Source organism: Zonotrichia leucophrys, chromosome Z (genome assembly GCF_028769735.1).
Source record: "Zonotrichia leucophrys gambelii isolate GWCS_2022_RI chromosome Z, RI_Zleu_2.0, whole genome shotgun sequence".
In the NCBI taxonomy this organism is placed as follows: domain Eukaryota; kingdom Metazoa; phylum Chordata; class Aves; order Passeriformes; family Passerellidae; genus Zonotrichia; species Zonotrichia leucophrys.
In genome coordinates, this window is record NC_088200.1 from 11,029,299 (window position 1) to 11,046,784 (window position 17,486).

The 17,486-nt window shown below is 39.2% G+C and overlaps 1 protein-coding gene across 3 annotated transcripts in view; it reads left to right on the forward strand.

The window, feature by feature from the left end:
- Window positions 1-17,486, forward strand: part of RAI14 (retinoic acid induced 14) — a 93,273-nt gene that overhangs the window by 70,817 nt on the left and 4,970 nt on the right. For 2 of the 3 annotated variants that reach the window (XM_064736082.1, XM_064736083.1), the window contains exons 4-15: window positions 2,140-2,228; window positions 3,976-4,040; window positions 7,456-7,513; window positions 7,718-7,788; window positions 9,156-9,262; window positions 11,499-11,677; window positions 12,295-12,323; window positions 13,246-13,332; window positions 14,074-14,160; window positions 14,849-14,909; window positions 15,224-15,342; window positions 15,856-17,367. In XM_064736082.1, coding sequence (XP_064592152.1) covers window positions 2,140-2,228; window positions 3,976-4,040; window positions 7,456-7,513; window positions 7,718-7,788; window positions 9,156-9,262; window positions 11,499-11,677; window positions 12,295-12,323; window positions 13,246-13,332; window positions 14,074-14,160; window positions 14,849-14,909; window positions 15,224-15,342; window positions 15,856-17,367 — 2,464 coding nt within the window. The remainder of the gene's footprint in view (window positions 1-2,139; window positions 2,229-3,975; window positions 4,041-7,455; window positions 7,514-7,717; window positions 7,789-9,155; window positions 9,263-11,498; window positions 11,678-12,294; window positions 12,324-13,245; window positions 13,333-14,073; window positions 14,161-14,848; window positions 14,910-15,223; window positions 15,343-15,855; window positions 17,368-17,486) is intronic. The other variant, XM_064736084.1, reaches the window with a different exon arrangement.

Genomic DNA, 17,486 nt, shown 5'->3' on the forward strand with positions numbered 1-17,486 from the left:
TTCCAGGCCTAAGTGCTGCCTGTCTGCCATTTACAATCAGCAGCAGCTGGTGTAGAAGGAAGGACTCCTCCTAGGAAGTGAGGTGTCTGCTGTACTTGGTAGGCAATTCTGTCCAGGACTTCTCCTGTTTTGATTAATTCTCCTCTCTTTGCAAGATGTTGTCTGTAGATCTCTTTCTCTGCTGAGTTTTCAAGAAGTCTATGGCTTAGAGAAACACGGTGTTGTCATTCACAGACTCTGTGTCTGAAATACCCATTTCATTCCTGCCTGTTGTTCCAAGTTTTCCTGGTTAGGCTGAACTTTTGGGGTTAGCTTTAACACTTAAAGGAAGCAGTTGTTCAGAATATAAACTCCTAAATATATTAGTTGATGTGGCTCCATGATTTATGGTGTTTCTTTTACATTCCAGGGGAAAATCCCTTTTACACAGGGGTGCATAATTTAAAAATTATTACCTCCTTCAAAAGATATTAGAAACCATCCCAGGAATACTGGCTTTTTCAGTTTGGTGCATGTTTGAGGATGGTTCTAACTTTCCACACACAAAGAAATAGTAATTAGAAGTGTTTTGTCTTTAAGTTTTGTTTTACGTTACTCCCACTGAAAAACTGCTCTGTGCGCATCAGACTGATGTTGGTAGGACTCAACATGGGTAACAGGATGTCTGCCCATATCTTAAAACTTGACAACACTGGTATGTTATGCATCAGGAGGATATAAACTTCTCTGTTTTCAGAAGCTTTCCCTTCATTTCTGCTTCAGGGCAAAATGAAGTCTGCAGCATCTCTGTAGCACTGCTTCTGTGAATGTTGATGTGCCCAGCCTAAGGATGTCAAACATAAAATCTCAGCTGTAGAAAGACTTGAATTCAGTATAATTTCTTTGGTTTGCTCTGTAATTACATCTTAGGTAATTGATGCTTAGAAGTGCATCCTGCCATGGTGTGGTTGGTAATGTCTACAGTTTCACACTGTTTAAGCAAGCAAGTGCTTGGGGTGAACAGCAAAACCACAAGTGTAAAAATACATCTCTGGCACAATCTCACAAATATTCTGTAGCTTTGTTTTCTCCAGATGATACTCAGAGTAAAGTGTTTTCCCCCACCCATACACAAAGGAAAGATGAGTTTTATAAAGGACGGTGCAGAAATACAACTTGAGGTAGTTTAATTAAGGAAATGCAGAATCATGTTTTAGAGGAACTAAATTTTGTCCCCTGAAAGGGGAAAATCTAACTAAATCTGACTACTCTGACTAAAATATCTAGAACAAAGTCAGTTATTATGACTGTTTTCTTTATTAATTCCCCAAGCCCAGGCATTCTTTGCGGTTGTATTATATCACTAGGGACATAAGTTTAGAAATTGTGAGATGAGATGTACATAAAGTATATAATATGAGCTGATGAGACAGCAGCCCATGTAAAATCATAGAATCATGGGGTTGTTCTGATTGGAAAAGACATCTAAGATCATTCAGTCCAACCATTAACCCAGCAACTAAACAGTGTTCCCCCACCAGTGCCACATCTGCCTGTCTCTTAAGTATGTCACATAGCCTTCCAGGGATGGTAACATCACCAACTTCCTGGGCAGCTTTTTCCAGTGCTTGACAACTCTTTCAGTCAAGAAATTTTTCCTCATGCCCAGTCCAACCTCCCCTGGTGCAGCTTGAGGCCATTTCCTCTCATCCTATCCCGAGTTACCTGGGAGAAGAGACCAACCCCCAGCAGGCTACACCCTTCTGTCAGGCAGGTGTAGAGAGTCATAAGGTCCCTCTTGAGCCTCCTTTTCTCCAGACTAAACATCCTCAGCTCCTTCAGCTGCTCCTCATATAACTCGTTCTTAAATCTTTGCCAGCCTCGTTACCCTTCTCTGGACAAGTTCCAGCACATCAGCATCTTTCTCATAATGAGGGTCCCAAAATGAACACATTGTCGGACCTGCAGTATGGAAGTATGACTACAAAGTCTTTCTGATGTGCCATCTCACTTCCAGAGCTGTTATCCTCCTGGGAGGAATTGGAAGGATACCAAAAGATCTCAGGACAGGGAGGAAAGAATTTGCCAGTGTGAAGTTAGTGAATGAAAGAGAAAAGATATTTTAATAATAATAAAAGACATGTAAATGCTCTCTTCCAGTTTTCACCTGGCAGCCACGAAAGGGCATGCAGAGTGCCTCAGGATCATGGTGACACATGGTGCAGATGTGACAGCCCAAGATGGTGCAGGTATGTCTCTCTATACCAGTAGCATGATACACTCAGTTTGCTTATATAGTTACTAATGTGCAGAGTGAAAACAAAGATTTGACAACTTTGCTTTTCCTCACACACCCTGTAGGAAAAGCAGTTGTAACACTGCAGGTTTGGGCATATTTGCTTTCCTGCACAGAGAATTCAGAATCTAAAGTCCTTAAAAACTTTTGTCCTAATGCTATAAATTTCAGTGTTTGTAGTGGGCTCCAGATATAAAATATATGTTTGATTTTTTTAAATTGTTATTTTTAAGTGAAAAATAAAAAGAGAGCAAGAAAATAATTATCCTCCCCACCTCTTCTTATTATTACAGGTTGCATCAAGATCTTCAGTTTTACTTTCATGTTTATCCAAGCTATTAATCCCATTAACTTTACAGGAGTTGCAGTAAGACAATTCTTCAGGATTATGACGCAGTGAAAACAGCTGATACAGGCCAAAACAGAGCTGAGAGCTGTTAAGTATGATGTCTCAGTTCTCAAAAGTCCTGTGCTTAATTACTGCTCTGCTAGGAGAGTGATGGTAGCTGAATTTGAAACTGGCAAACTCTTCTCAATAGATTTCAGTTGACACATCTTCAGAATCTGTGCCCAGCATTTTCTCTGGCTAGCTCAGCCACCTGGATGACCTGTCAGCATTCTGTCTTTCCAGTAATGATCTGTAATTGCTGGGCTCATGAGTTCTGTTTTGCCACTTACTGCAGCCTGAGGGAATCTCTGTCATATGTGGGAATCGTTTGCCTCTATATATAAAGTGTCTGTGATAGTGGAAGAAGCACTCATATTTTATGTAGTGATAAGGAAATATATGTACCTGATACAGACTATAATTCCAAACTCATGCTCACCTTGCCTGATGAATTGTTGGTCACTTGGGTAGTAAAAGGTTGCCTGCTTGCTTCCACCTGAGAGTGTCAGCCCACTACTCTTCAGTGAAATCCTTCTTTGTGAAGGTCACACCATTTGCAATAAGAGCTTCCTGTCACAAGTGTCTTTGTCTTTATTGAGTACTAAATCCTGAGTCCTTCTTTTCTTAGTTGTATGGATAATTTCTGCTTTTGCTGTCTTGTCATCAATTTCTCAGATGCTCTGTAAGATGAAGCTGGAGGAGAGACTTCAGTGTTTCATCATAAATCCATAATCAGTAAATCATCATGAATTCAGCTAAATGAAAACCAATGCAGACCTGTAGTTGATCAAGAATAGGAAATCTGTGAGGTGCAAACCAAAGCAGGCCTGTGTTTGAATCTTCTATGTCTACTTCATGGGTGACACAAACTTAATATATTTGTAGGTGGTGCATTTGGCATGTTTTGTTCTTGATGCTGGGCACGCTTTCATTGCCAAATACCAAAAATCATGACACCAACAGACATCCGTATGCAAGGGAGGCTTTGTAATACCAGAAAATTGTTTTCTAAGAAACAAGACATAATGTACAATTTTAGACTTGCTTCTTCCTAGGTGTAGTCTGCTACGGTGTTTGTGTCACTCCTTTATATGAATTAAGACTAAGATTATTCTGTTATTTGCGTGAACAACAAGTAGAAAAGACATTCTGCTTGATTTAGGTTTTTACTTTATTTTCTCTACCCTTACTTTTTATGTGTTGTGATAGGAACAAGACAGATAATCCAAGATTTTTCCTTTGACATGAAAGGTTTTATTCCTGTGCTTTGGCATGATTGAATAATTAATTTGCTTTGCTTTTATTCTTTTAGGGCACAGTGCTTTACATCTTGCAGCAAAGAACAGCCACCCTGATTGCATTAAGAGGTTACTTCAGGTAAAAGTAAAATCAAATTCATTTTGATTTTTGAGATTTTCATTTGCTTTCATCAGACTCATTTTGTGCTAATAATCTGCACCACACTTCTATACTGTTCTATCTCCTCAGCATCAAGAGTTTAAACATAAAGAGTTTAAGGACATTGTAGGCACTGTGAATGGTTGATAGAAAACAGTGTATCTTCCCTGAGTGGTCTGCAAATACAGTTTTCTATGTCCAGCTGCTCTGACATAGCTTGGTTGTGTTTCAAGTAGTTGTAGCTTCAGTTTAACTTCCTGTGTTTTGTCTGTGTGTTTGGATGACTTGGAATTAGGATGGATTAAGAGTTACAGGGGCGAAGGTTTTTCAGTTCTGAGGGGATTCTGATAATGTTCCACTTGAATGCGTTCTGTCTGTTCACCACAGAAACATTTTCAAGTTTAAAGTAAAAAAGAGATGAAAACAAAGTAGTTTAGATCCAAAAATCATATGGAAATAATAGAATCTTCAGTGAAGTGAGGTAAAGGACAGTGAGTGGTTAGAAAGGGAGTTGAAAGAATGGGGAGAGAAAATAAGAAAAACAAAAGTGAAGATGAACAGAAAAATCTCATCGTGTTGAAGGTGAGTGTTAGTAAGCAAAGACATTGTCCATCTCAGCTTCATTTCAGAAATACAGGTAAGTTTTCATGGTGGTGATCAGAGAAACAGAACAGATTTTTTGAGGTTTGGAGTTATCAGATCTCAGATAAAATAATGAATACAGACTGAGAATACGGATGAAATAATGATTAACAACCCTGCTGGAACACGGTGGTGCAGATAAAGAATAGATCCTATATCCCAGCCTCCAGATTGTTCTTCCCTGGTTGCCTCAGGGCTCTCCAGCTGTCCGGGGACTGACCTCTGTCAGTGTCTGACAAGGCAGGGTCCGGTTTCACTGATTCCCACCTCCACCCGTTGCAGGCGGTCTGCCCAGGGTTATCCTCCGCCCGATCCACGTCGCCATCCGGCCGTGGCTGCTGGCATCGCAGGCGGCTCAGAACCAGCCGTGCTTAACACCAGGACCTGCTTCTGTTCATGTTATTCTGCTTTCATTTCAATATGCAGGTTTATAAGTACATTCCTAAGTGCAGACCTGTTGGTGATATCCTCCAATAATTCATGCTCTTAGGGTTATCTTATGTGGATCAAAGTGTGTGTGCAAGGAATGTCTGACTAGTGTTTAGCTAAAACAGGCTGAATAATTATTTTACACAGGCGGAATTATGACATTTTTGTTACACGATGTAATGGTCTACGTGATCCTGTTTTCCTAGATAATCACAGGTGTGTGGGAGACAGTGCTGCATGTAAAAGTCAAAAGTTACAATGTTTGTTTTCTGGAAATGAAAGCAACCAACTGTCCAATAAAAAGCTTTGAAACTTGTGAAGGGTTTAGAGAGCCAGTCCTGTGAGGAGCAGCTGAGGGAGCTGGTGGTGTTTAGTCTGGAGAAAAGGAGGCTTAGGGTAGACCATATCACAATGAGAAAAGAGGAAATGGCCCCAGGTTGCACCCAGGGAGCTTTAAGTTGGATAATCGGAAAACTTCTTCACCTGGAGGGATTTAAGAGTTGGGTAGATGTGAGAATGTCTCAGTGGTTAACTTGGCAGTACTGGGTTAACAGCTGGATTTGATGATCATGATGGCTATTTTCAATGAACCTGGGTTTCTATAATACTCTGTCTTTGCTGTAACTAAAACAAAAATCTTCTGTACCAAAATGAGCCTTGACAAGGATTTGAATTTTTTTTTCATTAGTATTTATTGCTTTGAAGTCTAGATTGATCAGCAGCATCTGATAATTGTAATGCAACAAGATATAACTGGATTGTTGGTGCTTATTTTTAAAAAGCTAAAGGCTCCTTACAGCATTTGACAGTGGGCCCATGGGAACCTCATGAACTTTAACAAGACCAAATGCTGGTGCTGCACCTGGGAGAGCCAATCGTGTCCTGGGCTGCACCCAGAGCCCCGTGGGCAGCAGGGCAGGGAGGGGATTCTGCCCCTCTGCTCTGCTCTGCTCTGCTGAGACCCACCTGGAGCACTGCATCCAGCCCTGGGCTCCCAGCACAGGAACCACAGGGACCTGCTGGAGCCAGCACAGAGCAGGGCCATGAAGGTGATCAGAGGGATGCCTTGGGAGTGTACCTAGAACAGAGGCTGGAGAGTGTTAAAGGAATAAAGTAGGTATTTATTAGAAAGGCCTTCAAAGGATACACCTTGGGCAGCACAAGAACCTGGCCAAGGCTACACCCAAGATGGACAATGGGTCACGAGTTTTCATTTTTATAAGTTTTGGTCCATTCAATATTAGGATTAATTGTCCCATCACAGCTTCAGGCTATGAAGTCACATCCTCCCAGATTGCTCTCCTCAATTTGCTGTTGTTTGTACTTTTTTGGGCCTGAAGCTGCAACGGTGTCCTTGGACATCTTGGAAATCCTTGGAATAGGATTGTTTTGTCTAACTAAACTGTGAAGAGAACTTGCTAACGCTTTATATGGAGTTCAGACTTATGAACTAATGCAGTACAGAATCTGGATAATATGAAAGCTAAAACTTAAGTCATCAAGAGGGATGGAGCACATCTGCTGTGAGGAAAAAGGCTGTGACTGTGGTGTTTAGCCTGGAGAAGAGAAGGGTCCCAGGAGACCTTAGAGTGCTATTCAGTATCTAAAGGGGCCACACAAGAAAACCAAAGAGGGAGTTTTTACTTGGGTATGTCATGATAGGACAAGTGGCAAGGGTGCAAACTGCAGGAGGGTAGGTTTAGATTCAGTATTAGGAAGAAATTCTTTACTGTGAGGCACAGGTTGAGCAGAGAAGCTCTGGATGCCCCATCCCTGGCAGTGCTCAAGGCCACGTTGGATGGGGTATTGAGCAACCTGGTCTAGTGGAACATGTCCCTGTCCATGCCAGGAAGTTAGAACGAGAAGATCTTTAAGGTCTTTTCTAATCCAAACCTTGGCATGGTTCTATGAAATGCAGGACAAATTGCCTTAGGACATGGTTGCTTTAGCTTTTACTCTAATGTTAAAAAAAAAAAAAAAATCTGAGGCAAAAGAGATTTTATTTACTGATTTATTTATTACTTTATTTATTTATGTATTTATTTACTTTTTTATTTACTGACTTAAATTATTCTGAAACCATAATAGTTTTTAGGGACAGTTCTCTTAACCATGAAGATTACCTGTGACTTCAATATAAGTTGGTGTGAAGACAGGAAATACCAGATTGGTAGAGAGAGAAGCTGTACCTTCCTTCAGTGTTCTTCTCTGAAGCAGCACATAATTATTTTTGCAAAGATGTTAAGCACTCTGTCTATAAAACATATGTTTCATTTTCTTTGTATTTCTCTAATTGCTTTTTCTCCTTTTCCTTATTGTGCAGAGTAAATGCCCAGCCGACACCACTGACAATTCTGGGAAAACAGCTTTACATTATGCAGGTAACTTCTTTGATGAAACTTTGTACTGCTTTGTTGTGCTTGATATTCCTAGCTTATCAGCCAAAATTTCTTTCTGTACCCCACTGCAGTATTGCAACACTTCAGTATTGCAAATAGAAGTGTGGGACACAAATTTTGATATTGGGGTTTAATGGACTTTCACAGTTGTCTTGTTTTTTTTAATTTAATTTAATTTTGTTTTAGCTGCATGTGGGTGTCTTCAGGCAGTTCAACTCCTGTGTGAGCAGAAGTGTCCCATTAACATCAAAGATTTGGTATGTACCTCCTCTCCTATGTGTACTGCAGATACTTCAGAACTTTTATCACCCTCATTCCATGTGTTACCATGCTCCATCTTGGGTGCAGTCGTTGAAAGCAGTGCTGTGCTCACACCTTCAGGGTTTCTCTGCTGGAGGAAGTTCCTTTTGCAGCTTGCCATTGCAGAGGTGTGGAAGCACTTCACAATCTGATACCGCAGTGGCAGGGTTTGCTGATTGTTGAGACATTGGCACAGGTAGCTACAATCAATTCTTACACCTTCAAAACATAATTAAAAGTGTCCCCAGGAGGCTTTGGAAGAGGCCCAGTATGTGGCCAAGGGCTGCAAAATGCTCACAAAGCCCAGTCAGAGCATGACATACCTGAGGGGAACAAATATACCTCATATACTCCAAAGGCTCAGAGACACTGCTGTGAAATGTCTACAACCAACCAGGTCTGGCTTTGAGAATGATGCCTGATAGAAAACCTAATGACAAAAGGAAAGGATCTGTAAAGCACAGGCCAGGCAGAAAGTGATAAAGATACTTAAAATTGTTTGGTTTTGGCTTTGGTATATATCTGGTCTTTGTAGCGAAAACAAATATGTCACAGACATGGACATCTGATCTAAGATTTCAGCAGATGCATTTTAAAGGCATAAAAGGTTTTTTCAGTCTTAAGGTTGTAGGAATATCTTAAAAATGTCCTGAGCTACATCATGCCCAGGTATGAGAAAGAGAGAGACCAGCTTCAGAGGTGCATGATAAAATGGTAAGGAATGATCAGAATTTGGGTAGTGGACCTAACCGGGAAATTCCAGTTAGCTACTAGTAAAAAAATATCCTCACCTTGAAGGTGGTCAGACACTGGAACTTGTACTTAGAGCTGTGTCTTTACCTTTGGAGATGCTTAAAATGTGACGGGACAAGTCTCTGAGCAATGTGCTGAAACTTGAAGTCTGTCAAGCTCTGGATAGAGAAAGAAGTGGGAGAAACCCCAGATACCTCTAAAGGTGTCTTCCAAATTGTTATTCCATGACTTCATGAAATCTTGTATTTTTGCCTAATACTTAGTTAAAATTACCATTTTTTTTATGGAGCTACAGAAAGATGTTTTGTAGTTTCAAAATAATTGTGTTTTAGCATTGAGCAAACAGCAAAGGGAGTACAAAGCAACTTCCTGCTCCCTGTGTTTTGTATCATCCCAAACAGACTAGAAAGGAATTATAACACATGCAGCTATGTTTATGGTACACATGAAAAATGTGTTATTACCACCTCAGTTTTGCTATGTAAAGGTAAAATTTGCAGCTGACTTTAGATCTCAATGTGTTTTTGTAAGTGGATGGAATACTTCATAGTTTCTTTATATGCATTTCTAGGATGGGAATATACCTCTGCTGCTTGCAGTACAAAATGGTCATACAGAAGTCTGCAAATACCTTCTTGATCATGGAGCAGACATCAACACCAGGGATAAAAATGGAAGGTACAGCACATTAACATGTTGATTCTTCACCAAAGCTGACTGTCAGATGAAAATTTCTTCTCAAGTCCTTCCCAAAATAGTTGATGTTAGGTGAAATAATGCTTTCTGTACTAGACAGCATATCCAGATTGCTGAGAATGATTACAGAATTCTGACTGAAGTAAAAGATGAAGCAGAACCTGTGTGGCTATAAAAATAATCTGCCTGTATTCCCTTGGGATACCAGAGCATTTAAATTATTCCTGTACAAATATGATTGACAGAACTCACCCACACATCACTTTCTAAATATCCCAGATAAAATGCTGCTGTCTTCTTGGAATGAGTTAATACCTCCAACTTAAATCCTTAAAACTGCTAGTTGTGAGCAAAATCTGTGAGGGTTGCTTTTTCTGCCATAATGCAGCCACAGCAGTAAGAAAAAAAATAATATAGTAAATCTCTATGGTGGAGATGCTGTTTTTTAAGAAGGTGCCGATTTGAGATTTTTCTGCATGAAGAGATAGTGCAAATATCAGACAACTTATTAAAAAGCAACATCCTTGTAGTGAAAAATGCACTTGTTCTGATGATACTGACAAAGATCAAGAGTCTTATAAAATTATGGACTGTTTTATAAACAGCTGGTTAAATTGTGGAGGTAAGGCAGGATACTGACAAGACTTGGCACTTACACTTCATAGCAATTTTGATTATTCTGTGTGACACAATGCTGATTCTGTTCTCTGGTGGCACCTGTGAATATAAGACTGGGCCCTAACTTGTTTTTTATCAGTCCAAAGTTCATTAGAGCACTCTTAATTTCCAGGTGTCTGAAGAAAACCCCTTTGTTTTCTGTCAGTTTTCATGGCCTCATTGGTGCTTTGAACCTGAGGTGCTGCACATTCTGGGGCCTCTGCCTTCCCCTCGCTCTCCTAGTGTTTAATCAGCAGACAGTGTTAAGGCTTTTGGCTTTAATTGGATGAAGGAGTTTCTGTCACAGATAGGACTCCCATTTTTGTATTTTTTTTAAGATAGCACTGTATGTAGAAGCAGCAAAACATTGTAACATGGAATGTGCTGGTTTACTTCTTGCTTTAATTGTGATGAGGGTAGTGACTAGTCCTGCCCCTCATGTTCACAGAAGTAGTTAAGATTTTACTGAAACAGGAGAAACCTCACTGGGAGAAGATGCCTTGGAAAATGGCATCTCCAGATTCCTATCATATCCAGACTAAGTGAATTATTTTGGTAATCTAAAACCATCCCTGTGACTCTGGAGGTGTTATCCAAGTTATCACTCACCACTACTTTTAGCACAGTACTGCAACACCATCACTTTTCCAAGTGACTCACCCATTAGAGGGAGTGTGTTTAATTCATTAGTGAAACTGTTTTCTTAATAGTTAGCAAATATTATTGCTGTAGTAACTTTTCAGCATTGTATCTGCACTGAGGAATGTATTTGGCAGTAAACTTGGCCAACCTATTAGACATATTTTCATGCTGAGAAAGGAGAGCTGTGCCTGAGCAGGAAGGCAGTATTAGAGCATGCTTAAAAGGGGAGGCTTTCTGTGTGTTTGTAATTATTCTGTATGTCTCTTATGACTCCTTCAAAAAATTGAGAAAAGCAGATACATGTTAGGAAAAGATTCCTTCTGTATGCTATGCTTACTCCAGGAGCTATTTCTGTGCAGCTGCCCTGTGTAGGAAAGGGAATTGTTTGTGCTGTCATGAAATCCTTTCTTTTTTTTAGGCTGACAGTAGCACAGGGTTTGAGGTCAAACTCATCTGTTGGACTCACTGAAGATCTTTTATATTTACTTTTTTTTTTTGATTGAAATCTGTTTGTCTGCTTTGTCTCGAACACAACATGTGGAGGAGAAGACAACACATGGAAAGAAGTAAAGGTTTTCTTCTTGTACCACCACTGCAATCAGAGTGTAGCAATGAGGTTTGTTTGTCTGACTTTACCCTGCAGCCATTTCTATCTATGACTCTCCTCTCAGCCTCATGAAGCCATATTTAGAAATGTTTGCAGACCTGTATTTGCAGCTGGAGTGTATGAGGAAGAGGAGGAAGAGCTGGCAAGGAGAAAGAGAAGCCACATTTATGTACCAATAAACATGCTGATGGAATTTTGGACTTTATTGCACAATAACAGTCACAATATTTTTTTCCCTGAAGAAATGAGCTGCTAAAGAGAATGCCTTGACACTTGCTGTTTGTATTTTGTTTTTTTTCGTCTCTTGTTCAGAACTGCTTTGATGATGGCTTGTGAAGCTAGTAACCTTAACATGGTGGAAGCTTTCCTTAGGAGAGGTGCAGATGTCAGTTTAGTAGATGTCTTTGGACAGAATGCTCTGCATTACGCCAAGCTCTCCGAGAATACAGGGATCCAGAATCTCCTGTCGTCGAAGATATCGCAGGACGTGGGTATGTGAGAGAGGCTGACCTGCCCTTTGTCACTTCTTGATTTAGCACTGAGCAAATTTACTTAAAAGTGTAGCCTGAAATGCTGCAAAAGTCATTTGGCTATCTGGCTGAGACTTCCCAAAAACTCTTTGGTGTTGATGGTAATATTTAGCATGGGATAAAACCCTGAGCAGGCCAAAAAGAGGTGTTTTGGAGAAAGACAAGTTGATGTAGCAGTATCATGAACTTTTGCATACAATTGGGAATGGATTCTCTTTTGTACATAGAACCCCTCAGTAGAGGGGTTGGAGAAGGAACTAAAGCAGGCAGAGCATTTTATGGTCAAACTACAATGGATTTCTGAAGTAGGAAATTTAATGCATAAGAATGGTGCAAGACCAGAATAAGAATTGTCGTGATTCTTCAGATTTTGTCTCAAAATGAAACCAGAGAGTAGCAGAGAAAGAATGTGATTGAAATGGAATTTGCAAATTGTACTTTTCAGGCGTCAGACAGGAATTCAAAAACCAAACCATTTATGTATGGTATGGGAAGCAGAGCAGAGAGGTGGGTCAAAAGTAGAAAGTAATTCTTCCTTTAATAACTTCTCTTTATTCCACTTCTTTTCTGCTCCACAGAGGCAAAGTCTCCAACAAAAGTGAAGCAGGTATTTGTCCTTTTGGTTTTGAAAATACTCTGACTCTTTAGACTTGTAACATAACAAAAAACAGTAACAGAAGCACTAGTAAGTGTCATTGTGAGATGGGTTGCCATGACTACCATGTAATGGAAAAGGTTTTTCTTGCTTAGGTAAGAAATGTGTTTCAGGAACACTACTTTTAGACTTGGCTTCTCTGTGTAATAGCAACCAGGACCCTTGGTGAGGGGAGGAAAGGAGGAGCAGTGTGTATGTGCATGTGTGCTGGGATGATTCCGCTTTCCTCATGTGAAGGGCAGGTTCTTTGAATTACAGAAAAGAGACCTAGAGAAATTCTTTCTAAAACATAAAATTAAAGGTTATCCCTGGTTTTGCTGGAGACCCCCTTCCTGTGACAATCGCAGCAGATTTAGACAATTAAATTAGTTTCTTACATTTTTCATTCAGTGTCATATCTTGGAGTGCAAGTAGACCTTGTAGACCTGCTGGTGGCTGGGAAGTAGACAAGGGTGCAATGCATTGGTCATTCCTTCTCTCAGTGCAGAGGTGGGTTTTTTGGGGGCTCAGGCAGAAGCTGGTGGAGAGGAAAAATGGTAGCTGTGAAGAATGGCATGACTGGGCTGTGTGTGAATGGAAGTGTTTTAAGGTCACTGGTGCTAAACCTATTGTCAGCTTCTGCTTTTTCACTAAATCTTGTTTGTTTTCACTGAAGCATGGTTTACAAGGGAGCAGATTCTTATTGTCAGGCATGTTTAATATCTTTGTGTTAGTAGAGATGTGGTCTTTACCCAGGGGGAAAAAGGCACTGCATGAGCTGCTAAAGTTGATATTAATGTGGGATTTATTTTTTATATTTTTTTATTAAACAACTTGCTCAGACTTTACTAACCAAACTAACAAACCTACCTTTTCTGGCTGGTGAAACTTTCAGCATGATCAAGGCTCTAAATTAAGTTCAGAAAGAAGTGGAACTCCAAAAAAACGCAAAGCCCCACCTCCTCCTATCAGTCCTATTCAGGTAAAGAAAAGACTAATTTTGAGATGCTTTTAGGGGATATAAAGCATTTTGAACATTATTAGAGTTATGTGGGCAGGATTTTCTCTGTCACTGTTATTTTATGTGCCTGTCTTACCATGAGTGCTTTTCCTTACATTAGGATGACACCATGAAAGCTCATGTTGCTTAGATTAACTAAGCAAAATTGCTTAAAATACAGCATGGTCCAAGATACAACTGTACAAATTTTACTGTACAATTGCTTCTTCAAAATAAAGTTGTTGTTCTTTTGCTGATTTCAATAAGTAAATGATGAGTTCTTTATACTTTAGTTATACATATATATGGATATATATTATTATGGGCATATAAGCATATCAAAATAAAATACTTAACTGCATTTTGGTACTATATAAGTCTATTTAATAGTTAGGGTTAGTCTTAAACCAGAATGTAACCTGTGTAACAGCTACACTTCTTATGTAATAATGATTCAGAAGGGCACTAAATAATTAGGTCTGTTCTCTGAAAGTAATCTAGGATTGTGACTTATATTAGTGCAGGTAAAAGTACTCTTTAATGCATGTGTATGTATGTATGTATGTGTATATATATATATATATAGATACAGGTATATATGTGTGTGTATATATATATATAGATATACACATATATACATAAATATATATATGGGCACATGTTAGGGAGATACCTGTAGGTAAATGTATGTATACATACCTATTTATATAAAATTTTTTACAGGTTAATGATTTATCCTCTCCACTCTCATCAACTTCAACTCCCATGACTGGAAAAGGACAAGCTTTCTTTGCTGATCAAGTGTGCAAGGTATCAGTGTTCCATTCTTATGAGCTATGGGAAGGAAAGTACAGGATCTGTTTTGTTTGATGTTCTGTTTTGATGACTGCAGAGTCTCCTGTGACTTAATTAGCTGAATTTTAGGAACAAAAGCGAATCCAAATCTATTTAAATGCAATTCATAAAAAAAGCCTAAAGATTACTTTAATGTGTGAAAAATATGTACACATAAATAGTCATAGGTGAGTTAGTGTTTAGAAGTATGGTTATGAAGGTATTAATGTTCCAATAGTTCAATTTCTAACATCAGCAAAGTGCAGGGAATTGGGCTGTGCGAAGAGAGACCATTTTACCAAAAGAAGTCAGTGAAAAAGTTGAGTGTGTTCTGTCTGATCTTTACCTTGTGTTGCTGAAGATTTCTTTAAGCACATGTCAGTATGTTGCTATTACTTATCAGAAGGTTTGTAGTCTTCCAAACTATTTACAAGATGCCTGTGTTTCATTAGTATTTAATGGGAATTGGGCAATGGAACTTGAATGGCTTTAGCACACTTTGAAATACTGGACACATGCTACAATTAAATAAGACCTCAGAAATAAAAGACATCCACTTGGACAGGCTTTATCCTGCAGAATCTATACTGCCTATAATTCTTTTTGCTGAATTGTCCAGCTTTACATCTGCTTTCTGTGAAAATGTTTTCTTTTGATGTCTTAGCAGGAGGAATTCAGCTCCTTTCACAAGGATAATAAAGACAGACTGAGTGACAGCACAACAGGTACACAATTAATCTTTATCTCATTAGGTATTTCAGGTGGCACAAAATGCTGAAAGCCTCTGTATCTTTCTACTTAGAACATGAGACACACTAAGGATTGAGAGTGATGTTTTGTAATTCCACAGGCAGCTCCCCACCAAACATTCTGCTTCTATTACATTAACCTAACACACTCTTGGGGAGTTTGTAGGAACAGTTTGCTTGCTCATTGAATTTAGTGGTCATGGGAACAAGCTGTTTAAATGTTGGAATAGCTAACTAAATAGCATTTCAGCTTTTTTAAACCTTTTAAATCTTTTTTTTTCCTTCTGAAGGTGCTGATAGTTTATTGGATGTGAGTTCTGAAGCTGACCAACAAGATCTACTTTTGTTGATGCAAGCAAAAATTGCCTCTTTAACATTGCACAATAAGGAGCTGCAGGACAAATTACAGGTGTCATATTTTTGTGCTGTTCTGATGTTCTCTTAATCTGCTAGGCAGAACAAAGAGCTGCTTACTGTTTTAAAGAGTTGTACTGTAAAGATCTTTTAATGAGCTTGTTGGTAAGATCATGGAAGCACTCTGCCCCAAAGGATTAAATCAGTGTTTTGATCTTCTCACTTTTCCCATAAATTACTGAATAACTTTGTTTATTATGATAACTACATTCTAAAATATGTTGTTAACAGTTGTGCTAGAAGAATTTTAATTTGCATAGCTTTGATTATTAGCTTATGGAGCTCAGCCCAGACTTTCAGAGGAGCTTGGCACTTACTGCCTTCTCTCGCTGTAGATGACTAAGTGGGAGCAGCTGAGTTTTGAACTTTTCTAGAAGTTTCTTCCATGGCTCTTTCATCATCTGTCTCTGTAGCATGTGGCAATACTTCCTTGCTTACTCTATTCTAAAACAATTAGAATCATGTACTTGGTTTCATTGTGCAATTGTTGGTGGGTTTTTTTGGACAGGAAAGAACACCTAAAGAAGGGGATTCAGCTGTAGAATCGTATTCATCCCAAACACAGTTTCAGCAAACAGCAGAGAGACAAAATGAGTTCTTGGTGCAGGAGCTGAAGCCTACATTAAATGCCACTCAAATCCAAGAAAAGTTGACAAGCCCCAGAGAAGTAAAAATAAAGTACCTCCAGGAAGACTTAAAGGATTTGCAGAGAAAATTAGAGAATTCTGAAGCCAAAAGAAAGCATGTGGAAACTCAAGTCCAGTATAGAGTCCCAGAAGCAGATCATTTAAATAGCCCAGACATTTCAGAAAATGGTTCTGATCTTAATTTGAAGTTCGAAGAAACTCAAAACAGGCATGAGGAAGCTGTGAAAGAGATTTTGAATATACAAAGGCAAAAGAAGACAGGTCTTGTTTCCTCTGAAAGTGAAGAAACCATTTCTGATGTGAGTATGTTGAAGGTTACATATGGAGAAGTTGAAGCACTTAAGCAAGAATTGAAGAAAGCATTGGAGGAAAGCGAAAGACAAAAAGAAAAAGTGAGAGAGCTACAGAAGAAGTTTGAAGAGAGAGAGCAGAAGATGGCAGGCAAATTGTCTGTGGAAGAGTGTGAGGAAATGAAGAATTCATATTGTTCAGTTATTGATAACATTAATCAAGAGAAAGCATTGCTGATTGAGAGGTACAAGGAAGGGCAAGAGGAAATTAAAAGGCTGCAGGACAAGCTGACAAATCAGATGCAGTTGGAATCTAGTGCTGAAGCTGGAGAAAGGAAAGATGTGATGCTCAGAAAGATAGATGATCTCAACAGGCAACTTAGTGAATTGTCTCAGTTGTACCAGGAAGCACAAACAGAGCTTGAAGACTATAGGAAGAAAAAAACTCTAGATGATATAGCTTCAGACTACATTCCTAGAGATGAACATGAGAAACTGATGGAGGTAACAAATTCTTTGAGATACAAAGCAGAAAATGAGTTATCAGAAATGAAATCCCAGTACACAAAAGTATTAGATGAATCAGAAGAACTCAAGCAACTGTTAGACATTCAGAAACAAAACTCTTTGCCAATTACTGAACACCGTCAGGTAATCAATGCACTCAGAAATACCATAAAGGAGATGGAGGAAGAAATAAATGAGCTCAAACGACTACTTAGCAACAAGGAAAGTGAATTAAGAAACTTGGAAAAGGAGTTACTGGAAGAAAAAGCTGCAATTAATGAAGCCATGGTACCCAAGGCCACATTTGAAAAGCTCCAGTCCTCACTAGAGGGTGAAGTTAGTGTTTTGTCATCCAAACTGAAGGATGTAATCCGAGAGAAGGAAAATATATCCTTAGATGCCATGAAACTGAGAAATGAAATTTTGCACTTGAAAGAAGCAAAAGAAGGTATGCATACTCTGCTTGAAGCAAAGGAACGGGAGGTGACTGATCTTCAGCACAAGTACCACCAAGTTCAAGAAGCTCTTACTGAAATGAAACACTCATCAAAACTAGAAGAAGATAAAGACAAAAAGGTCAGTGATTCAGTACAGTGGAGGTGTAGTGTGAGTTCAGAGTGCAAAGCGTGTTTACTGGTGCATGAGTGCCCCAACAATGTTGGTTCAGGTACCTTCTGAGTGCATTTCCCCCTCTG